Genomic DNA, 22,457 nt, shown 5'->3' with positions numbered 1-22,457 from the left:
ATTTGAGTCACAACATCACTTCTGGTTTTCTGATGGTTAATTGGAGATGAGTCTCACAGATTTTCTTGCCCAGGCTGGCTTTGAACCATGATCCTCAGATCTCAGCCTCCTGAGTAGCTAGGATTACAGGTGTGAGCCACTGGCACCTGGCACAAAAGTTTTTGCATATTTAATCTTCTGACATTAGTAGCTGTTCAAGTAATAGTATTAGTTGCAGTCTGTGAGGAGAATTGGGAAATCTCAATCTGCAAGAAAGTAGCTAAACGAAGTAGTTTATTCAAAATGAGAAATCAATAATTTGTAAAAAGATCAGATATTCTAAAAGTACTGAGTACTTTTATGAAGTTATGGTTTGGAAGTTTTTGCTTGAATATTTTGTTCTAAAAAGCCTGAGAATTAATATGTATAGATGAGTTTGCTGCTAGCATTGGACATTGCATATTCCATGTGATGAAAACAATGAAATGTAATCATCTAAGCACCTGCAGTCATCTCTGTTTTCAGCTTTAAGTAAAATAACATTAGATTTTTTTTCTTTTAATTGTGTCTCAAGTCCATCCCAAAAAATTATCAGTAGAAGCCAGGCGCCAGTGGCTCACACCTGTAATCTTAGCTACTCAGGAGGGTGAGAGCTAAGGATCACAGTTCAAAGTCAGCCCCAGCAGAAAAGTCCATGAGACTCTTTATCTCTAATAAACCACCAGAAAACCAGAAGTGGTGCTGTGGTTCAAGTTGTAGAGCGCTCACCTTTAGCTAACGAGCACAGGGACAGCACCCAGGCCCAGAGTTCAAGTCCCACGGCCGACAAAAAAAAAAGTATCAGTAGAGCTTCAAATTATAACTGACATATATATTTTAAGCATCTAAATGGATTTAATTAAAAATTGCAAAGAGTGCTTGAAAATGTTAACGTGTAACGGCAAAGTTTATAGATTTCTACTATAAAAAAGATGAATAAAATAATTGAATATTAGGAAGATTGTATTAAGTTAATTACCTCATAAGCTAGTGTAAATAAATTCTTAAAGGTAATAATAAAATAATGTTGATTCCAGGAGTTCTTCTCTATGGGCCTCCAGGCTGTGGTAAAACCTTGATTGCTAAGGCTACAGCCAAAGAAGCAGGCTGTCGATTTATTAACCTTCAGCCTTCAACACTGACTGATAAGTGGTATGGAGAATCTCAGAAATTGGCTGCTGCTGTTTTCTCCCTTGCCATAAAGCTACAACCTTCCATCATATTTATAGATGAAATAGGTATGTTTTCTATGTGAGCATTTGATTTATTTTATTTTTATTATCTTTAATTAGTTTTACAAAACCATTTCAATCCAACATGTTTTATGTCTACATTTGCATGCTGGTAAGTGTCAGTCCTTTCATCATATATAGAAACATGAATTTTGTGTGTGTGTGTGTGTGCTGAGACCAGGTTTAAACTCCACTTGACAGAGCCTCTTCATACTGTAGAGTCTTTATTTCTCTCCTACATCTTGACATGAATGTAGTATTATAAAAGACAAAAGTTATGTTTTAATTTTCCTAATAATTTACCAGGGATATTCTGTCAGGATAATATCTGAAAAGACAAAGATGACCTCTTTATCTGCTTCCTTGTAATTCTGTCAGCTTTTAATTAGGTGGTTTTACATTAGATGCAGAGTAAATAAGTCATTACTCTATTTTAGACTCCTTTCTACGAAACCGTTCAAGTTCTGACCATGAAGCTACCGCCATGATGAAGGCTCAGTTTATGAGTCTCTGGGATGGATTGGATACTGATCATAGCTGCCAGGTATTTGAGCAAAATCTTCCTTAATTTTGTGTTGTTTTTGTTACCAGAGAATTTTGTGGGCTGCTTCTTATACTTTTGTACAAAAGTTTTTACATAATTTTCATACTTATCATTAAGTGATAAGGATTCAAAATAGGGTTTCTGTAAATTTTGATTCATTTTTTTGGGGGGAAAGGGATCCTGGGGCCTGAACTCTGGGCCTGGGCGCTGTCCCTCAGCTCTTCAGCTCAAGGCTAGCGCTCTACCACTTGAGCCACAGCGCCACTTCCGGCTTTTTTCTTTTTGCTTATGTGGTGCTGAAGAATCGAACCCAGGGCCTCAGACATGCAAGGCAAGCACTCTACCACTGAGCCACCTTCCCAGCCCCAATTTTGATTCATTTTGATGATTGCCACCAGATGCAGAGGGAGAAATCCACACTGTGTAGCTGGTGCTCTGTGACATGGACACCCTGGTGACAGTCACATCCATTTGCTCTTCACTCTGACTCCATCAGTAGTGCTAATCAAAAGAAATGTGATGTTTGGGCTAGGAATGTAGTTTAGTGGTAGAATGTTTGCTAAGCATGCATGAAGCACTGGATTCAATTCCTCAGTACCATGTAAACAAAAAAACGTGGGAAGTGGTTCTGTGGCTCAAGTGGTAGAGTGCTAGCCTTGAGCAAAAGAAGATCAGGAACAGTGCTCTATCCCTGAGTTCAGGACTGGCAAAAAAAGAAAAGAAAAAAGAAATGCGACATTTTCAATGATTGCTTTAGTTGTCATACTGTTTGTATATGCCTGCAGCTAGATATGGCACATCTTCAGCAGGCTTCTACATCATGATTTCTCTGTAAATGTACTGTTGGAAAGTAGTCTTTCTCACATTCATTTTGTTACCTTCAGCTGTTAGTCCAGTTAATCACATTTAAAGCTTGTCTAAAAGAATTTATTTTAGGAAGTTAATAAAAGTATATTTGAGCCTTAAATTTTTGCCCAAATACAGAATTGCACTGTTACAGGACTAACATTTCTTTTTTTTTTTTTTTTTTTTTTTTTTTGGTTCCGGTCGTGGGGCCTGAACTCTGGGCCTGGGCACTGTCCCTCAGCTCTTCAGCTCAAGGCTAGTGCTCTACCACTTGAGCCACAGTGCCACTTCCGGCTTTTTTCTTTTTGCTTATGTAGTGCTGAGGAATCGAACCCAGGGCCTCAGGCATGTAAGGCAAACGCTCTGCCACTGAGCCACCTTCCCAGCCCAGGACTAACATTTCTTAAATTTGTATTTGTATTTAATTTTTTTTCCTCCAGGTGGCAGTCTAGTTTATTAAAAATAAGTTAGCTTTGAGGTTCTTGTATAACACTAAATGTAAAGAATAGAAAGAGTATAAGATTTGGTGGATATCTGTGTGGAGTTCTGCTTTAGAAATCTAAATCATTAAGCAGAAATAAAATACTATCAGAGAAATATGTTTTTATATAATAAATCAAGGGTTGGGAATGTGGCTTAGTGGTAAGAGTGCTTGCCTAGCATGCATGAAACCCTGGGTTCAATTCCTAAGTACGACATAAACAGTAAAGGCTGGAAGTGGTTCTGTGGCTCCAGTGGTAGAGTGTAAGTTAGACTTGAGCAAAAGAAACTCAGAGACAATGCCCAGGCTCTGAATTCAAGTTCCAAGACTGGCAAAAAAAATAAAATAAAAATCAGTTTTATTTGGGATAGCAAATGTTGATGCTATTAGGTTGTACTAAAGTATTGAAGTCTTTTACTTCTTTGGTTTTTTTTTTTTTTTTGGGTCCGGTCGTGGGGCCTGAACTCTGGGCCTGGGCGCTGTCCCTCAGCTCTTCAGCTCAAGGCTAACACTCTACCACTTGAGCCACAGCACCACTTCCGGCTTTTTTCTTTTTGCTTATGTGGTGCTGAGGAATTGAACCCAGGGCCTCAGGCATGCAAGGCAAGCGCTCTACCACTGAGTCACCTTCCCAGCCACAAATATACTTCTTTTGACTTTGTCTTCATGTGGGTTGATATAGAATTGATCGTTCGTGTGTGTGTGTGTGTGTGTGTGTGTGTGTGTGTGTGTGTGTGTGTGTGTGTGTGTGTGTGTGTGTGTGTGTGTGTGTGTGTGTGTGTGTGTGTGTGTGTGTGTGTGTGTGTGTGTGTGTGTGTGTGTGTGTGTGTGTGTGTGTCCAGTGCTGGTATGGATCCCAGGGGCTCACCTATGCTAGAAAAGCACTCTGCATTGAGCTACACTTACAGCCCCTACCCAGCATTTTGATATTTACTTTTACTCTCTTGCTTTTGTTTAAAGGAGGATTGTTTGAGGTTTTACCTAAAACTGAGAAGATACTATCTTTAGTGCTATGATAGTTCAGTGAGATGATGACGTGAAAATACGTGATAAGAATTTTTAGACTTAAGGAAGAATTATTCTTTCCAAAATATTGTTAAAAGATTTGAAGGGTCCCCCCACTTAAACTCCCATTTTATATTTATTGAATAACTATATTTTTTTGAAATACAATTTTTAAAATTAGGTTGTTGTACAGAGGTTTCAATTCCATAAGTCAGGTTAAAAAAACAAATTTTTAAGTTCTTTTAATTTTTGGACAAAGCTACTCACTGAATTATTTTGTAAATATAGTAGTCTTTTTCTTAAAACACTGTTAAGAGGGCTGGGAAGGTGGCTCAGTGGTAGAGCGCTTGCCTTGCATGCCTGAGGCCCTGGGTTCGATTCCTCAGCACCACATAAGCAAAAAGAAAAAAGCCGGAAGTGGTGCTGTGGCTCAAGTGGTAGAGTGCTAACCTTGAGCTGAAGAGCTGAGGGACAGCGCCCAGGCCCAGAGTTCAGGCCCCACAACAGGACCAAAAACAAACAAACAAACAAAAACACTATTAAGAACATGGTTCACATGATAGGGTGCTTTCCTAGCTTGTGTGAGGCCTTGGGTTCAATTCTTACCCCAAAATATAAAAACTCTTAAGTTCTTTTGTAATGGTACTTGCAGCTGAACAGTACTAGAAATCCCAGTATTAATGTATTAATAGAAATCTGGATTTGCTATTATTAACCAATCTGGTTAGGATTAACTTCCATTTTGTATATAAACATATCTTCTGTGTCTTAGTAATAATGACCTCAAGGAATATAAATGTATGTTTAATACCTTGTGTTGTCTTTGTATATTTAGGTTATAGTGATGGGTGCTACTAATCGCCCTCAAGACCTTGACTCGGCTATAATGAGAAGAATGCCTACAAGATTTCATATTAACCAGCCTGTAGGTAGTCTTAATTTTAGTATATGGCTTTTTAACAGGTCTTTATCTGTGATTTTGAGTAAGGGAATGTTTTGTTCCATAGGAATCATGTATGATGGGCAGGGAAGGAATCGGGTAGGAAACCTCACAGTTGCTTCTCTATCCTTTTCACTTTCTTTTGTTTTGTTTTATTTTGGGTCCGGTCGTGGGCCTGAATTCTGAGCCTGGGCACTGCCCCTCAGCTCTTCAGCTCAAGGCTAGCACTCTACCACTTGAGCCACAGCACTACTTCCTGCTTTTTTTTTTTTTTTTTTTGCTTATGTGGTGCTGAGGAATCGAACCCAGGGCCTCATGCATGCAAGGCAAGCACTCTACCACTGAGCCACCTTCCCAGCCCCCCCTTTTCACTTTCTTTGGTCATTCCCCCCCCTCCCCTCCCCTCCTTCCCTCTCTCTCATGCTCTCTCTCTCTCTCTCTAGCTCTCCCTCCCTCTTTCTCACTTTCCCTCCCTCCCTCTCACTTTTTTTTCCCCTCTCTCCTGTTATCAGTGTTTTTATTTTTCTTCCAAGAATATAATTACCTCAAATTTGCATAGACATATGAGTAATGTACTTTAGGAGGCTACATAAGAAAAATTTAAACTTTTGGATTATCATAGAGTAAAATTTGGTGACAAAGGTCAAAGGATTGTTTTGCTCCAAAGGCTTCATATGAGGAGTAGAGCACCTGGGGTATATTTGAATAATTGTTGGCAAATGTACTCAGTGCTTCCTCCTTGATTGGGTAATGATTCGAAAATATACATCTCATCCATACAGATGTATCCATACAGATATATGGATGAGACTGAACTATTACTTCCCTTCTCTCTAGCATTTTTTTGAAAAAGCTATTCAGCCTCCTGAGTAGATAGGGTTACAGGCATGAGCCATCAGCATCCAGCTTGTAAATTATGATAAACTATTGCCAGTCAAAAACTTTGTTTTTTCTGGTGTTATTTACATACTTAATTGCTCAATTTGAAAAGTGAAGAGATGGTTTAAATTAATATTAAACAATACATTGTGTCTAGTACAATACTTATTGAGCTTTAATGTCAATACATGTACTGGAGAATGGAATGTGACTTTTCTTCTCTAAGAACTATGTTGTAGGAGAAGACAGACATATATAAATAATGTAATATATGATTTACAAATGTGATTTTTAAAAGCTGTGAGAAGCTGAAATAATGCAACTAGTTAGGCTGTATATGAAGATAGTAGAATTTACAGAATCAAGTTGGGCCTGAAGGCTGGTAAGAATTAGATAAGTGCGACAAGCAGAAAGTTTCTGTCACTGTAAATAGAGGCAAGAAGGGGGTAGATCCACTCAATTTCATTTTAGGAACAGTCTGGAGTGGTGAGACTGGCAAGGTTGAGTGCTGCCATGTTTAGATGAACTTTATACAAGGATTTATTGTATTTTTTAAGCAAGAAATTGGAATATTTTAGAGAAAATTTGATTAGTTGTCTTTATCGGTAACTAGTTGTAAGCCTATATATAGACAACTAAGGTTTTTGATGTGCATGTAGTATGGAACACATTATACAACATAGACTTATAGCATATATTAAAGTTAAAACAGTGTAAGCTATCACCTGAGTTTAATGGATGTCATCAAGTTCATTAAAAACTGTTAATATGTTACAGGGTATTTTTTTCTTGTGTAATTACAATGTCAAAGTGCATTATTGATCTTACCTTAAAACTCCTTTCCAAACAAAGTGTTTATTAACTATAAAAATAGTTACTGGTGGGGCTGGGAAGGTGGCTCAATGGTAGAGCGCTTGCTTTGCATGCATGAGGCCCTGGGTTCGATTCCCCAGCACCATATAAGCAAAAAGAAAAAAAGCCAGAAGTGGCACTGTGGCTCAAGTGGTAGAGCGCTGCTAGCCTTGAGCTGAAGACCTGAGGGACAGCGCCCAGGCCACAGTGAACTTGGTTTCATTTTTTAGGTAATTTGATCTGATACTCATAAACAACTGTTTTTAGACTAAGGAAAAATTCAGCCATGATAACTTAAAAAACCATCTGTATTTATTCTGTATGTGAGGTAGTATAGAAAGGAGTTAAGCATAGTTCCTGTTTTAACTAAAGTTTGCTAATAAGTATTAGTGAATATGGAGATTTCATGTTGGAATGAAGATATAGTTGTTATATCTTCTAGTCTGCTAGCTAAAAAAAAATCTTAGTGTTGATGGATTCTCATAGGTTTAGTAAATGAAGTAAAAAATGAAAATCACAGGGCTGTATGGAAAGACATAGTCTTAGAAATTCTTTTACTCACTCAGATGTTAGAGGCGTATTATTTCCCAGTCATTGTGCTATGCACTGAAGATGCAGATTAAAAAATATAATTCATGCTGGGTGCCAGTGGCTCATGCCTGTAATCCTAGCTATTCAGGAGGCTGAGATCTGAGGATCATGGTTCAAAGCCAGCCCAGGCAAGAAAGTTCCTGAGACTCTTATCTCCAATAAACTACTCAGAAAATTGGAAGTGGCGCTGTGGCTCAAGAGGTAGAGCACTTGCCTTGAGCTGAAGAGCACAAGGACAGCGCCCAGGCCCAGAGTTCAAGCCCCGGACTGACAAAACAAACAAACAAACAATTCATTAGGACAATCACTAATAATTATAAATTGCTTTGAGTGCTATCATCAGGTAATTCATAGTGGTGAATAAGAAAAACTAGCTTATGCTATCTCTGTCTGCCTTGTCTATCTATGTGTCTATCAGTTATCTATGCTGACTGGAAATTGTTCTGTTTTTAGGCTCTAAAACAAAGAGAAGCAATCTTGAAACTCATCTTAAAAAATGAAAATGTAAGTAGAAAATTATGATTTTTTTCCTTATCCTGAATGTTTATATTATTTATAAACTCATGTTGAGAGAAAGGAATAGTGTAGCTTTGAACTTGAACTAAATTCTAATGAAACCATGAAACTCAGTAACTTGTAGTCAAAATGTTCTGTAAGAAGGGTGCGTGCACTCACATGTACGCGTGCGCAGGCACGCGCGCACACACACACACACACACACACACACACACACACACACACACACACACACACACACACACACACACACACACACACACACACACACACACACACACACACACACACACACACACACACACACACACACACACACACACACGTGTCTGTCTGTCTGTCTGTCCTTGGACTTGAATTCAGTTTCTGGATGCTTTCCCTGGGCTTTTTTCTTGAAGGTTAGTGCTCTGTCAGTTGAGCTACAACTCTTTATTTCCAGCTTTTTTGGTAGTTAATTGAAGATTTTCAGAATTCAACCTCCTGAGTAGCTAGGATTACAGGTGTGAGCTACTGGTAACCTGCAAAGTTTCTTTTTCTTTTTACATAGTAATACATTCACCTGTTTTAAGCATTATAACATATACATTAAATGATACACAGGGAAAAGTCTTTTCCTGCTATATTTCATCTGTATACTTTCAGATTGATACTATGCCTATAGAAGCAAATTAGAATACATTATTATTCTCTGGATTTTTTACATAAACTGCGTGACTATTAGCCAGGCACACTTAACCAGCTTTTTCCACTTACCTTTAAGATCTTTCTATATTAGTATATAGTTTTCCTTTATTCTATTTTTTCTGCGTAATTATAATATAGAGGACTCTAGGATTATAGTTCTATGCTTTATTTAATCCTTCCATACTGAAGGGCATTTTGGTTAATTCTGATCTTTTACTAGTATAAAAATAGTATATTGAGGGGCTGGGAAGGTGGCTCAGTGGTAGAGTGCTTGCCTAGCATGCATATGAGGCTCTGGGTTTGGTTCCTCAGCACCACATAAGCAGAAAAAGCCAGAAGTGGCACTGTGGCTCAAGTGGTAGAGCACTAGCCTTGAGCTGAGCTCAGGGACAGTGTCCAGGCCCAGAGTTCAGGCCCCATGACCAACTGAAAAAAAAAATAGTATATTCAACATATGTTCATATGAACTTTTACATGTCATTTTATACTTGTGGAAGGATATGAGCAGAGTAATCTTTTCAGAAGAGAAATTACTAGATCCAATGACAGGGTATTTACACGGGTTGTTAGCTGTTGCCAAGTTGTCCATGACAGTTTACTCTCATACTAGCCATATCAAACTATCTCTCTCCCTACCACTTTGATGATAGGTAAAAAGCAGTTGTCTCATTAAAGTTTTAGTTTTCATTCTTTAGAGAATAAATGATTATTTCTATATATCCATTTTTTGATGATGTTGCTAATCTCATGATTAATAGAAAACAAACATGAACATAAATGACCTCACATGAAATAATATATATATAAAGTGCTTACTACCTTACCATTAGTTAATAGATGATCATAGTCATCATAAATGTATTATTTTCTTGCTTATTTTCTCCTCTTAATCTGTATATAATTTTAATGTCATTATTTTCTACAAAGTCTATTATTGTGCTGACTTAACTATCCTTGCTGTAAACTTATGTTGGAAAGCAAAACTTTTAAATGTTTAATTAGTGTGGTGGTAGAAGAATATTAAAACATTACATTTCTGGGCTGGTAAGGTAGCTCAGTGGTAGAGTGCTTGCCTTGCATACATGAGGCCATGGGTTCGATTCCTCAGCACTACATAAGCAGAAAAGGCCATAAGTGGCGCTGTGGCTCAAGTGGTAGGGTGCTAGCTGAGCTGAGAGACAGCACCCAGGCCCAGAGTTCAGGCCCCACAACCGACAAAAAAAAAAAGTAACCAACAAACAATGGCTGGAGATAGGACTTTGGCAGTAAGAGTGTCTGCCCAGCAAGGTGGAGTCCTGAATTCAAACCCTAGAACTAACAACAACAAATTAACTTCTAGGAACTGTGAAAGTTGCTTTGTTTTTGTTTCTTGTTTTGGCCAGTCCTGGGGCTTGATCCTGGGGCTTGAACTCTGGGTCTGGTAGCTATCCCTGAGCTCCTTTTGCTAAAGGCTAGTGCTCTACCACTGGAACCACAGAGCCACTTCCATTTTTTTTTTTTTTCTGTTACTAATTGGAGATAAGAGTCTCATGGATTTTCTTGCCTGGGCTGTCTCAGATCCTCAGATCTCAGCATTCTGAGTAGCTAGGATTACAGGAGTGAGCCACCAGCTCCCAGCAACTGAAAGTAGTTTTTTTGTTTTTGTCAGTCAAGGGGCTTGAACTCTGGGCCTGGGTGCTGTCACTGAGCTCTTTTTGCTCCAGGCTAATGCTCTACCACTTTGAGCCATGGCTCCACTTCTAGTTTTCTGGTGGCTAATTGGATGTAAGAGTCACATGGACTTTCCTGCTGGGGCTGGCTTTGAACCGTGATCCTCAGATCTCAGTCTCCTATGTAGTAGCTAGGATTACAGGTGTGAGCCATCAGTGCCCAGTCTGAATTTTTTTTTTTTTTTTTTGTCTGTCGGTAGTGGGGCTTGAACTCTGGGCTTAGGTGCTGTCCCTCAGCTCTTCAGCTCAAGGCAAGTGCTCTACTGCTTGAGCCACAGAGCCACTTCCAGTTTTCTGGTGGTAAATTCAAGATAAGAGTCTCATGGACTTCCCTGCCTGGGCTGGCTTTGAACCATGATCCTCAGATCTAAGCCTCCTGAGTAGCTAGGATTACAGGTGTGAGCCACCAAATATTCTTAGAAAATATTTCTCCTCCTGTGCTGTTATAATATGCCTAATTTTCTTTAGTTATAGGATCAATATTTGGAAATACTTTTGTACAATCGGTTTTGCATTATTTTATAAGTATGTCCCTGTTTGTTTAAGGTGGATAGACATGTTGATCTGCTAGAAGTTGCCCAGGAAACTGATGGGTTTTCAGGAAGTGACCTAAAAGAGATGTGTCGAGATGCTGCCCTGCTCTGTGTTAGAGAATACGTGAATTCTACATCAGAAGAACGGTATGTGTATTTAGGCTTGACTTCTAGTATTTGGCAAATCTTTTAGAACTTTTAATTTTTTTTATTATTTTGTTTGTGGAATAAAAGATAGCATTGATTTTGCCTCTTATCTGCCCTTGGCCATTTACTACTTGTATTTGTACTTGTATGAGATTACACATACCTTTGACAGAAAAAAAATGTTCCCCAACCCCTGTAAGAATGAAAGGGGGTAACCATGGTTACTGGTAACCATGAAATGGGTCATAGAAAGCTGATCGAAACCTAGGCTTGTCCTCTTAGGAAAACAAGTTGCTCTAGCATCCCTAGATTTCTTCTGCATATGTAGAAATGAGTGCTCGATAGGAAATGTACTCATTACCTTACTAATGTTACTGTAACCCCTCTGTGCAGTATCTTTTTTTTTGGTCCGGTCGTGGGGCCTGAACTCTGGGCCTGGGCGCTGTCCCTCAGCTTTTCAGCTCAAGGCTAGGGCTCTACCACTTGAGCCACAGCGCCACTTCCGGCTTTTTTCTTTTTGCTTATGTGGTACTGAGGAATCGAATCCAGGGCCTCAGGCATGCAAGGCAAGCACTCTACCACTGAGCCACCTTCCCAGCCCCTCTGTACAGTATCTTTACAATAAAAAAAAAAAAAGAAATGAATACCTACCTACTAGAAATTTCACAGATAAAGTATTGTAAAGGTGCTGAGGACTGTGTAGTTAGCAGACAAACCAATGATCACTTAGCAAACTATTTTAAGCTAAAGTGGGTGAGCTTGAGAAATTAATTTTGTACCATTCTTATTCCAGCAAAAATGTTGATGTACTAGAATAGAGCTTTGTTCTTTAAGGACATTACTTAAAAGCCTACTGTCCCTGAACCTGTAGTATCCTGTGATTTTTTTTCTCCCCGAGAATATCAACCCTCTAACAAAGAACTTCTCTGGCTTACAAAACCAGTGTACTTCGGGGGGATTGTGTTAAATGGGTTAAACTGTTGCTTTTTTCTCCTCCCTAAGTTTCCTGAAGTTTCATTCCAGATGATGCATTTTTTTTTTTGTCAGTCCTGGGACTTGAACTCAGGGCCTGGGCACTGTCCCTGAGCTTTTTTTTGCTTGAGGCTAGCATTCTATCACTTGAGCAACAGTGCTACTTTGGCTTTTTTTGTTTATGTGGTACTGAGGAATTGAACCCAAGCTTTCATGCATGCTAGGCAAGCACTCTACCACTAAGCCACATTCCCAGCCTGCAAAAATTTTTTTACAGAAAGGCTTTCATGAAAGTATGTCAAGCAGTAGCTCTATATACATTGGTTTCTGAGTTTTATTTCAAGTAGTAACTATATATTCATTAGTTCAGGACTCATCCCAGTCCCCATGTGGACAGTGTCATTCCATTAATTTGTTGTCAGATTGATTCAGTTACTGTAGTCAGATATCTTCCTTCCAAAAATCTTTATTTTGCTTGCCTTCCTTCACTTCTTGCCTTTCTTCCTTATTTCCTTCCCTTCACTTCCCTCCCTCTTTCCTTCCCCTTCTTCCCCCTCTTCCTCCCCCCCCCCCCCCCGTCTGTCTGTCTGTCTCTTCTTTTTCTCTCTTGTTTTGTTCTCTCAAACAGACTCGTATGACTCACACTGGCCTTGAACTTGGGATCATCCCACCTCAGCCCCCAAGTGTTGGGATTACTGTGGTAATGATATCTAGATCCAAAGATCTTTACTCTTAGAATAAATAACCAACAAGTATATACATTTTTGCTTAGGTAAATTAATGAAGGACTTGTTTTTCTACTGCCTTCAATCCCTGGAAATTTTGTATTTCAATATGAAAAATCTAGCTAATAGGTTGAATATTTCTCCTGTATGTCTGAATTACATATAATATAGGTATAATATACTTGTTTTCTTTTTTATGATTAAAATGGAGAATACTTGGATTTTTAAAACATTTAAAGTGATGACTTTTAACTTCCAATTTGTAAAAAGCTCAGTGTGCATGAGTGTTTGCCTAGGAATGCATAGTTCAACGGAGGAAATTTTTATTTCTTGTTTGATTTCTTATGTTCTTGTTTTGGTAAATTGACATGCCTTTATATTATGTAAAATTTTCATCTTATGGTAATGTTCTATACTTATATTTATGGTGTAAAGTATTTGATTTGTTAGCTAATTTGACTTTCATGTTTTTTGTTTGCTTTAAACAGCCATTGCTTAAAATTTTTTTTTTGTTATTTTGGGCTGGTTTCAGTAGTTCCTGTCTGTAATCCTAGCTACTTAGGAGTCAGATCTTTGGTAGATTATGGTTTGAGGCCAGCCAGTGGAGAAGGGGAGTTAGCAAGAATCCACCTTAACCAATGTGTGATGGTATGTACATACTGTGATGTAACTTCTGGTGGAGGCATAAGTAGGAAGATTGTGATCCCAGGCCACTCTAGAAAAGAAATCAAGGTACTACCTAGAAAAATAATAACGAAAAAAAAAGACGAAGGTATGACTCAAATAGTATAGACCCAGAGTTTATACTTCAGTACTACCACCACCACCACCACCACAACAAAACACACACAACTTTTATATGCATAGCTAATTCCAAGGAGAATTGGCTCAAAGTACCAATTTTGTGTGCTTCTTTGGGATCTTGGATAGGAAAGATGTTATTATTAAACTCTTGTATAGTTAAAAACAATTTTTTTTAATTTTTTTTTTTTTTTTTGGTCGGTTGTGGGGCTAGTACTCTGGGCCTGGGTGCTGTCCTTGTCCTCTTCAGCTCAAGGTGAGCGCTCTACCACTTGAGCCACAGCGCCACTTTGGTGGTTAATTGGATAAGTCTCACAGACTTTCCTGCCTGGGCTGGCTTTGAATGGCAATCCTCAAAGCTCAGCACCCTGAGGAGCTAGGATTACATGTATGAGACACCAGTGTTGGGCTTTTACCATATTTTTGTTACTGTTGGGGTGGGGGTGGGGCGGGGCACGTGTGTGTGCACATGCCAGAACTGTGACTTGAACTTAGGGATTAATACACTTTATGCTCAAGGCTGGCATAGCCCTCTACCACTTGTCATACCTTCACCTCCAGTGCAAAGGCACCCGTTCGCCTCTCCCCTTCCCTCCCCACTGCCCCCCCCCCCCTGCAGTTTGTTGGAGGTAAGTCTCACAGACTTTACTTAAAAGCCAGGGTTGGCTTTGAACCATAGACCTTAGATCTCAACTTCCTAAGGAGCTTCATTACAGGTTTGAGCCAACAGTGCCTGGCTTACCAACCATATGTATTTTTTTAAATCTTGAGAAATATTTGATGATTTTGTGGTCTTGTTTGTGTTTCAGTAATGATGAAGATGAAATCCGGCCTGTGCAACAGCAGGACCTTCATCGGGCAATTGAAAAGATGAAGAAATCAAAGGATGCAGCATTTCAGAATGTTTTAACTCATGTTTGTTTAGACTAAGAGTAAAGGTCATTTGTACAGTTCAGTGATCTAGTTTGGTGTGTCCTCTCATCAGTTCGTGGAAAGAGTGCTCACAGAACAGTGAGGGAGTCTGTGTATATGGTTTTAATACTAAGTTATTGAGGTATAGGCATAAAAGCGGTATTACTATTTGTCAGAAATCATGAGGAGGAACAATTTAACCCAGCCTGAATATGGGTGCTTGTGTTTGACCTCACTAGCCATATGTTGTTATAGCCTTATAGCATCTAAGCTGGTCTTAAGTCATGATTCATTGAATACTTAGTGAGTATTGGGAATGTGGTTGGGTGCTGGTTCCTAGACCTGTGAGCATGTGTGTATGTGAGTGTGTATGGATGTCTGTATATTAAATGTATATATCCACACATTTTTTTATTGACATTCTGTAGATATATTTGAATACAGAAACCTTTTTTTTTTTTAACCCCAATTACTGAATCCATACTACCAAGTAATAATAGCACAACCAGCTTTTAAGGTTGTGTCTCACTGGTACTGTGATTCAGCCATTTCTAGTTGTCATTTATTTTAGGCTTCTTAAATTTCTGTCTGCAGTTGATTAGTTGAATTAGCCACAGCTGCATATATACATGTGGCTCAAATTATAATGGTTGTTAGGATAATCAAATAAAATTACTTGTTCAGTGATCAGCATGGAATGGTTATTAGGCAGACCGATTTCACCTCTTTCTGCTAGCATGTTGAGTAGACTTTTTTTTTTATGTTTGACTTATGTTTGGGTGGAGCCTTTCAAAAGAATGGGTTGGAAAAACCTCAGTGCCCTTCAGTCCATGTCTGTATATGACCTTCCTTTCTTTTAATGTGACAGTTCTGTTTTAACCATGTGTTTTAAAATGTTATTTAAAAGTTATATGTTCTTTAATTATGGTCAAATATAATTTGGTCTCCCAAAACGAAATGACAGTTTAAAACAAGTAGCCATTACTAAATGTACTTAAAAATATTCATTTTGTAACTCATTTACATGTTTTTTTTTTTCCTCACTGTGGCCTCATTAAGTACAAATGGACACATCAGAATTCCCATGATCTTCTCTGTAGTAGTCATTCTATGCTATGTAGACTACATAGGAAACATTTTTTTATTGTTCAAAATTCTACTAACCAGAATTCTGTCACAGGCACCCAAGCACGCAGCACGACGAAAGAGCACAACAGACCGTAAGCTGCCTTCTCAATCATCCGAGACTAAATTATCTTTCAGATGTTTTTATTTCCTTAAACCCTCAATCGATACTCTTGAGCTATTGGATGAATAGTCTCCCCAGAACCTGCTGAGTAGTTTCTTCCCCCATTTTGACTTTGGTGGGGAGAGCCCTGTGCAACAAGAAGGCAGTTACTGATGATTGTGAGGGTGATGGAAAAACGAATGCCAAATACAAGAACCAAAAATTTCAAAATGTGTCCCAATTTTAATAACTGTTATACTATTATTTTGTAATGTGTAATAAAGGGGTCCCTCTTACTTAATCCTAGAGCTTTTTACATTATTTTGTATATGGAGGTTTTTGTTTGTACCACTTGTGTTTAGGAAGGTTTTATCTTGCAATGAGGATTTTACATAAATCTTTCTAGCATACATTTTAGTAGATAATCTCTGCCTTGTGGATTTGTTTTTAATTCTTTCCCCACAGGGACATGACACCTCTCAGTTTATTTCTGTTAATTGCATCATAAAACAGAATTAGAACATACAGGAGAAATAGTAGTTATATAACAATGTATATATTTAAAAAGTTTCTGTTGTAGCCCAGGGGTTTTAAAGCAAAGGGGATTCTCTATTACCACTTTGGATTTCATATAATCCTCCTCTCCCATCTTCAAGCACCAAAAGTATTGAGTGGGAGTACAGTCACTTGAACATCTAATGAAGTCTAGGTTCAGTCAACATTTAGGAACTGTGTGGCCCCAGGGACTGGCCCTGGAAGAGCTCTGATGGATAAATAAGCAAGCAGCAACTCCCATACAAGCTGGGGATCTGAGTCCCCACCCTCTTCATCTGCCCTTGAGTAGGGTAACAGTGCAGAGGTGAAACTGCCTGGTTTGTAGATAAGAGAACCAATTATCCATCTACCTCTTCTCTGCACAGGCAAAGGCATGGGGAGAACTCACAGTTCTGAGCTCCTCACAGGTTACCTTACTGAGTCTATGCTCTTGTGCCATGGGAAGATGGTCAAAGGTGAACAAAGCATCTGAGAAATGGCAACTGGAAACAGTTCCAGGGAGGTAAAGGGATGAGGCTAGAGACATGATGGTATAAACAGTGCCAGGAAGCACACCAGACTGTTCATGTCAGGGTGAAGAAGTCTTGACTCCAGAAACAAGTAAAAATAATGCTTCAGCAAGGCTAGTAAAGAACAGGGTGCCAAAATTCTTCATAGACTTGATTCCAAAGAGAAGAATTCCTCCAGAGGTAAGTGGAAAGCCTTGCCCTGACAGCATCTCAAAGCTGAAAGATAACAGGAATAGAGAAAGGCAATTTTAGGAAGCCTTTTCTCACTTCAGTTACCCTTTGGAGGGAGTGGGCAGTCAACTTTTCTCTCATGTCAGTTCTGGGGCTGCATGGGGCTGCATGGTGATGAGGAAGAACACAGGAAGCTTTTGGAAAGCCTGATTTCAGGAATCTCAAATGTGCCAGTAGGCTCCAGGAGTTTAGTATGTGATATAGGAGTAGGTAGAGAAGAAATCACAGGCCCACATTTTCCTGTACTTACTAGAAGTGAATAGCCATCAGAAGTATGGGTCAAGAAATTCTTCAGGGAGAAGTACCTATTTAAGCATAGGAAAGACTGCAAAAGGTTCACTTATTAAAGACTATCTCATAGCATTAGGGAAGAAAAGCATTTGTCATAGAAAGGGATAAAATAGACAAGCCATTTTAGTTAGAGGTCCAAGCTAGGATTTCCTAAGATGCTTTTCTAGTGCTACAATAAGAGAAAAAGCAACTGGGCACCGATTGGCTTATGCCTGTAGTCCTAGCTACTCAGGAGACTAAGGTCTGAGGATTGTGTTCAAAGGTAGCCTGAGCAGGAAAGTTTGTGAGACTCCAAATAACCACCAGAAAACCAGAAGTGGCTCAGAGAGATAGAGTGCTAGCTTTGAGCAAAAGAGCTCTGGGACAGCACCCAGGCCCTGAGTTCAAGCTCCATGATTGACCCAAAAAAGGGGCTGAGAATTAGGCTAAGGTCAAAGTCATGGGCAGCAGTGTTTTATATCTAAATTAATACAAGTATATTTTGAGTTGAACAGTTATTTTTTGGGCAGCAGAAAAAAAGACTTTCTTGGTTCATGGGACATGATAAGAGAATACTTCTCCATCTCTGCTTAAGTGAAGATTCTCATTTGCTGCCTCATGCTGAATTTTATTAGACCTTCTCTATTTTCAGATCATTTTTGTCCATCATTCTGTTCATTTGCTGTATTAGTTAACTTGCAAATATTGAACCATCTGTGCATTTCTGGGGTGAAACCAATTTGATCATGGTGCATGTTCTTTTCAATGTATTGTTGAATTAGGTTTGCAAGTATTTTATTGAGAATTTTTGCACCTATTTTCATCAAGGACATTAGTCTATAATTTTGTTGTGTCTAGTTTTGTCATCAGAGTGATACAAGAGTCATGGAATGCCTTCTCTTTCTATTTAATGGAATAGTTTGAGGAGTTGTAGTATTAATTCTGTGAAGGTCTGGTAGAATTCAGTAGTGAATCTATCCCATCCTGAGTTTTTCTTTGTTGGAAGACTATTATTGCTTCAATTTCATAGTGACTTATGGATCTCGTTAAGTGGTTTCTATTCCTTTCAGTCCAGTTTTGGTAGGCAATATGCATCTAGATTTGTTCATTTTTTTCTAAATTTTCTGTTTTTCTACAATGTAACTTTGAAGAGAATTAATGATCTTCAGAATTTCCGTGTTTTTTGTTGTGTTACACTATTTTTTCATCTCTAATTTTATTCATTTGGATTTTTCACTTTGTTTTGGCTAGTTAGGGTAAGAGTTTGTCAGTTTTGTCAGTTTGTCAATTCTTTGTTTTTTTTTTTTTTTTTTTTTTTTTTGGGCCAATATTAAGTCTTGAACTCAAGCCGAATGCTTTTGCCCAGCTTGCCTACTCACAGTAGGTACTCTACCACTTGAGCCTCTAGTCTAGCATTACATTTTGCTGACAAATTGGAATGTGGTCTCAGACTTTTCTACTAATTAGATGGAGATACTTAATTTTACCCAAACTCTTAAACTACCAAGGTAGCATGTGTTGGTATCTGGGAGGGGTTTGGGTTGCAGCTTTGGATTTGTGGTACAGTTCTAAAAAGATTCTGCAATCTAATTTGGAGAATGCTCAGGATATCTGACCCTCTCCTGCCACCCGGGTGCAGAAGATTGTCTAGCACACCAGTGTGTTTTTATAAATGTGTTTCTACCTTCATTGTGTGTGTCCCTGATGGCTGCATGATGACAGAATTCTCCTTATCCCCACAAGTTCTTCTCTCTTTGGACAGGCACATAGTTTCTAATACACTGTATCTGCACCCCAGATCCCACCCCCAGGATTAAGAACTGCCAGGCAAGGCTCTCTGCTTACCTCTGGAGGGCTTATTTTCCTCTGGAAGGAAGTGCATGATGAATTTTGGCACCTTCTGTTTTTTGGTAGCCTCAACAGGAGTATTATTTTCACTTAGTTCTAGAGTCACATTGAAGTGTACATATGCCTTGCCAGGACTTTTTCACCATGTCCTGAAAAGTTTGATGTACTTCCTAGCACTGCTTACACCATCATGTCTTCACACACACACACACACACACACACTCACTCACTCACTCACTCACTCACTCACTCACTCACTCACCCTCCCTGCCTATTTTATAGCCTTTTTGGCAGTGGAGCCACCAAGTTCTAGGAACCAAATTGGAATGTCTACAGATTGTAACTTTGCATTGATCATTTATTACACTGGCTGTATTTGAGGTGAGGATCAGTAGTAAAAAATGACATGAAGACTTTAGGACAGACGTGAACTCCATTCAAGGAAAAACAGCTGTATGTTTAAAGGCCCCTGAGAGTGGTAGAGCCCTGTAACTTGTTTGTACATGCAAAAGTAGCAGCTGGTCAGGTTAGTGGAGGTATGGGGATTGCCAGAGTTTAAAAAAAAAAAAAAAAAGAAGCTGCTGGGCATTGGTGGCTTACACCGTAATCCTAGCTACTCAGAAGGCTGAGATCTGAGGATTGTGGTTCAAAGCCAGACTGGGCAGGAAAGTCCGTGAGACTCATCTCCAGTTAACCACCAGAAAACCAGAAGCAGTGCTGTGGCTCAAGTGGTAGAGCACTCGCCTTGAGCTGAAGAGCTCAGGGACAGCGCCCAGGCCCAGAGTTCAAGCCCCATGACCAACAACAACAACAACAAAGCTATTTCTATACCTGCTGGTGAATGTCCTTGGGGACACTGTAAAAAGGGAATAAGGAAGATAGCCTCATCTCTGAAATGGAAGAGGAAAGCCAGAGCCTCCTGCAGTAGAATTCTAGACAGAGGCCCCTGAGCAACTCGGTCACCTCTGAAAAGGTCCATGTTAGTGCCTGGCTGAGACCACAGGTCACTTATACCTGAAGTACAAGTTAGAAATGACATGAGCCAGGGCAAACAGTCTCTTAGCGAGTTGTTGCTGCTGTCTCTAATTATAAAGTCAGAAAGCCCTCAACAGTCATATGATTGGCCCACACCTAGTGTTACAAGACATCAAAGACAGGCTTGGTTCTGAAAATTTTATTAAAATAACAAGCATTAATTATACACAGAAACAGTCATTTGCACTAGGTGTAGTTCTATTAGAACAGTTTAAAATATCTTTACACATCAAAATATGTTTGATAAGGCACACTACCATCCTGTCTCATGTTTTCAATAAATATACTTTTTAAAAGGCATCTAATTAAATGTGTATAGGCACTATACCATTGAAAGACAAACTTTGCTGTGGCCATTTCATATAATTTATTCTCAAAAGACCTTGTATTGGTTAGCATTAAAAAAATGATTATGAAAAAAAATCACAGTTTTCTTTCCAGTTTAGTTCTCTACAATAGAGACCTAGGTATAAAAAGTGCTATCTCTTCATATATCCCTTAACAACAATGAATTACACATAAAGTACAAAAGAGTTCTCTCAGGAAACAGAGCCTTTAGGGGATGTCTCAAAACAGCTTGAGTCTTTGGTAATGTTTGGATTTCAACTGTGTAAACATGGAGGAGTTCAGGAAACCCTTGGGGTTGCTTAACATTTGGGCCTTTCCAAGAATGGTACAATGGTGCTTGCTCTGTGTGTGTGTGTGTGTGTGTGTGTGTGTGTGTGTGTGTGTGTGTGTGTGTGTGTGTGTGTGTGTGTGTGTGTGTGTGTGTGTGTGTGTGTGTGTGTGTGTGTCTGTGTGTCTGTGTGTCTGTGTGTGTCTGTGTGTGTGTGGTTTCTTAACATTTGGGCCTTCCCAAGAATGGTACAATGGTGCTTGCTGTGTGTGTGTGTGTGTGTCTGTGTGAGTGTGTGTGTGTGTGTGTGTGTGTGTGGTTTCTTAACATTTGGGCCTTCCCAAGAATGGTACAATGGTGCTTGCTCTGTGTGTGTGTGTGTGTGTGTGCGTGCACGCGCGCGCGGGAATGTGTGCCAGTCCTGGGACTTGAACTTAGAGCCTAGGAGCTGTCTTCTTCTTTTTTTTTTTTTTGCTCAAGGCTAGTGCTCTGCCACTTGAGCTACACAGCTCCACTCTGGCTTTTTGCTGGTTAATTGGAAGTAAGAGTCTCATGGACTTTTTCCTGTCTGGAAACTGTGATCCTCAGAACTCAGCCTCTTAAGAAGCTGGGATAACAGGAGTCACCCACCAGTGCTTGGCAAATATGCTGCTTTTTAATTACACCCCCACCCCCACCTCCCAGTCTAGTTTTGTTAAGTAGTTGGGAATCAGAACCAGCTCTTGTGTTGTTTGGTCTGGGAGTTGAGTGGCCTGGGCACTCAGTGCCACCAGTACTTGGAAATCGTAATTTTGTGTTTGTTATGTCGTCTTTGTTCACTACTGAAAAGAGAGATTTGCATTCCATATGTTCTGGGGTCCTTTTGTGTGAATTTCTTGTGGTCAGAGTGGCTGCTGATGAAGCCTCTGTGGGACACAATGACCACAGCAAAGGAAGGGAAAGTGACTTTCCCTGACATGGCCAAATTCTATCATTAAGCACTCTACACTATTAAAAGTCGCCATTTAAATGGAGTTACTATTCACAGGCCATTAAGACTTCTCTCGCTGTTAGATTAACTTTTGTGGCAGAAGTAGGTTGCATAGATTAAATTCACATCACACATTTGATTTCTCCAGTCAGGTCTTCAACACTCAGGATGTTGGGAAGTAAGGCTATAAACACTCATGAAGTAAAAGATTAGCGAGAATCTTGACACAAGCCACATGTCATTTAGTTGAGGGGCTGTTTATGTTTTACTACTGGTACATGATACTGGGATTGAAGGTTGGCAAGATTAAGCTGCCAAATATGATTTGCTTTCTGGCAAGTAACTAGCATGAGGTTAAGTGAAGAAATCTGGGATTTACTTGCTTAAATGCAGGGAAGAGAGAGAGTTAATTTCATTCTAAAATGTATAGTAATAATGCTTTTTCCTGCTAACATTGAGTCTTCAGTTGGCCTTTAATATATATAATAAAGTTGGTTTTAAATTATAGGGACAATTTTCAGCTCCATTACAAAATATAATTTTAAAATCAGCCATTGAGAAGCAATTGGATAGAAAGCATTGAAGATTCACAAAAATAGAAAGGTAATCAAAGAGCACTTTAGAAAAAGACTCTTGTGGAGCCAACAGGCATCTAGTTGATCTTTTCCAGGGATCGGTAGTAATCTGTCAGGACCTTCCATGCTTTGGGGGCCATGAAACCATCTGGAGGATTTTCTCCTTCCCTGGCGAGCTTCCTCATACGAGTTCCTGAGATGAAGTCAAACTCTTCATGCCTGTCACAGTACAG

General features: G+C 39.3%; 2 protein-coding genes across 5 annotated transcripts in view; one reads left to right on the top strand and one right to left on the bottom strand.

The window, feature by feature from the left end:
- The window catches only part of Atad1 (ATPase family AAA domain containing 1), a 42,453-nt gene extending 26,532 nt beyond the window's left edge, over positions 1-15,921 (top strand). For all 3 annotated transcript variants that reach the window (XM_070021126.1, XM_070021127.1, XM_070021128.1), the window contains exons 5-10: positions 1,056-1,256; positions 1,688-1,794; positions 4,962-5,051; positions 7,842-7,892; positions 10,844-10,977; positions 14,285-15,921. In XM_070021126.1, the coding sequence (XP_069877227.1) occupies positions 1,056-1,256; positions 1,688-1,794; positions 4,962-5,051; positions 7,842-7,892; positions 10,844-10,977; positions 14,285-14,405 (704 nt within the window). In that variant the 3' untranslated portion in view covers positions 14,406-15,921. The remainder of the gene's footprint in view (positions 1-1,055; positions 1,257-1,687; positions 1,795-4,961; positions 5,052-7,841; positions 7,893-10,843; positions 10,978-14,284) is intronic.
- Positions 15,922-20,774: 4,853 nt separating this feature from the next.
- The window catches only part of Papss2 (3'-phosphoadenosine 5'-phosphosulfate synthase 2), a 76,732-nt gene continuing 75,049 nt past the window's right edge, over positions 20,775-22,457 (bottom strand). For both annotated transcript variants that reach the window (XM_070021122.1, XM_070021124.1), the window contains one exon: positions 20,775-22,443. In XM_070021122.1, coding sequence (XP_069877223.1) covers positions 22,302-22,443 — 142 coding nt within the window. In that variant the 3' untranslated portion in view covers positions 20,775-22,301. The remainder of the gene's footprint in view (positions 22,444-22,457) is intronic.

This window comes from Dipodomys merriami, unplaced genomic scaffold, assembly GCF_024711535.1.
Source record: "Dipodomys merriami isolate MVZ:Mamm:240054 unplaced genomic scaffold, mDipMer1.0.p SCAF_14, whole genome shotgun sequence".
NCBI lineage: Eukaryota > Metazoa > Chordata > Mammalia > Rodentia > Heteromyidae > Dipodomys > Dipodomys merriami.
Note: the sequence above shows the minus strand (reverse complement) of the source record. Positions and strands in the feature narration are given on the sequence as shown.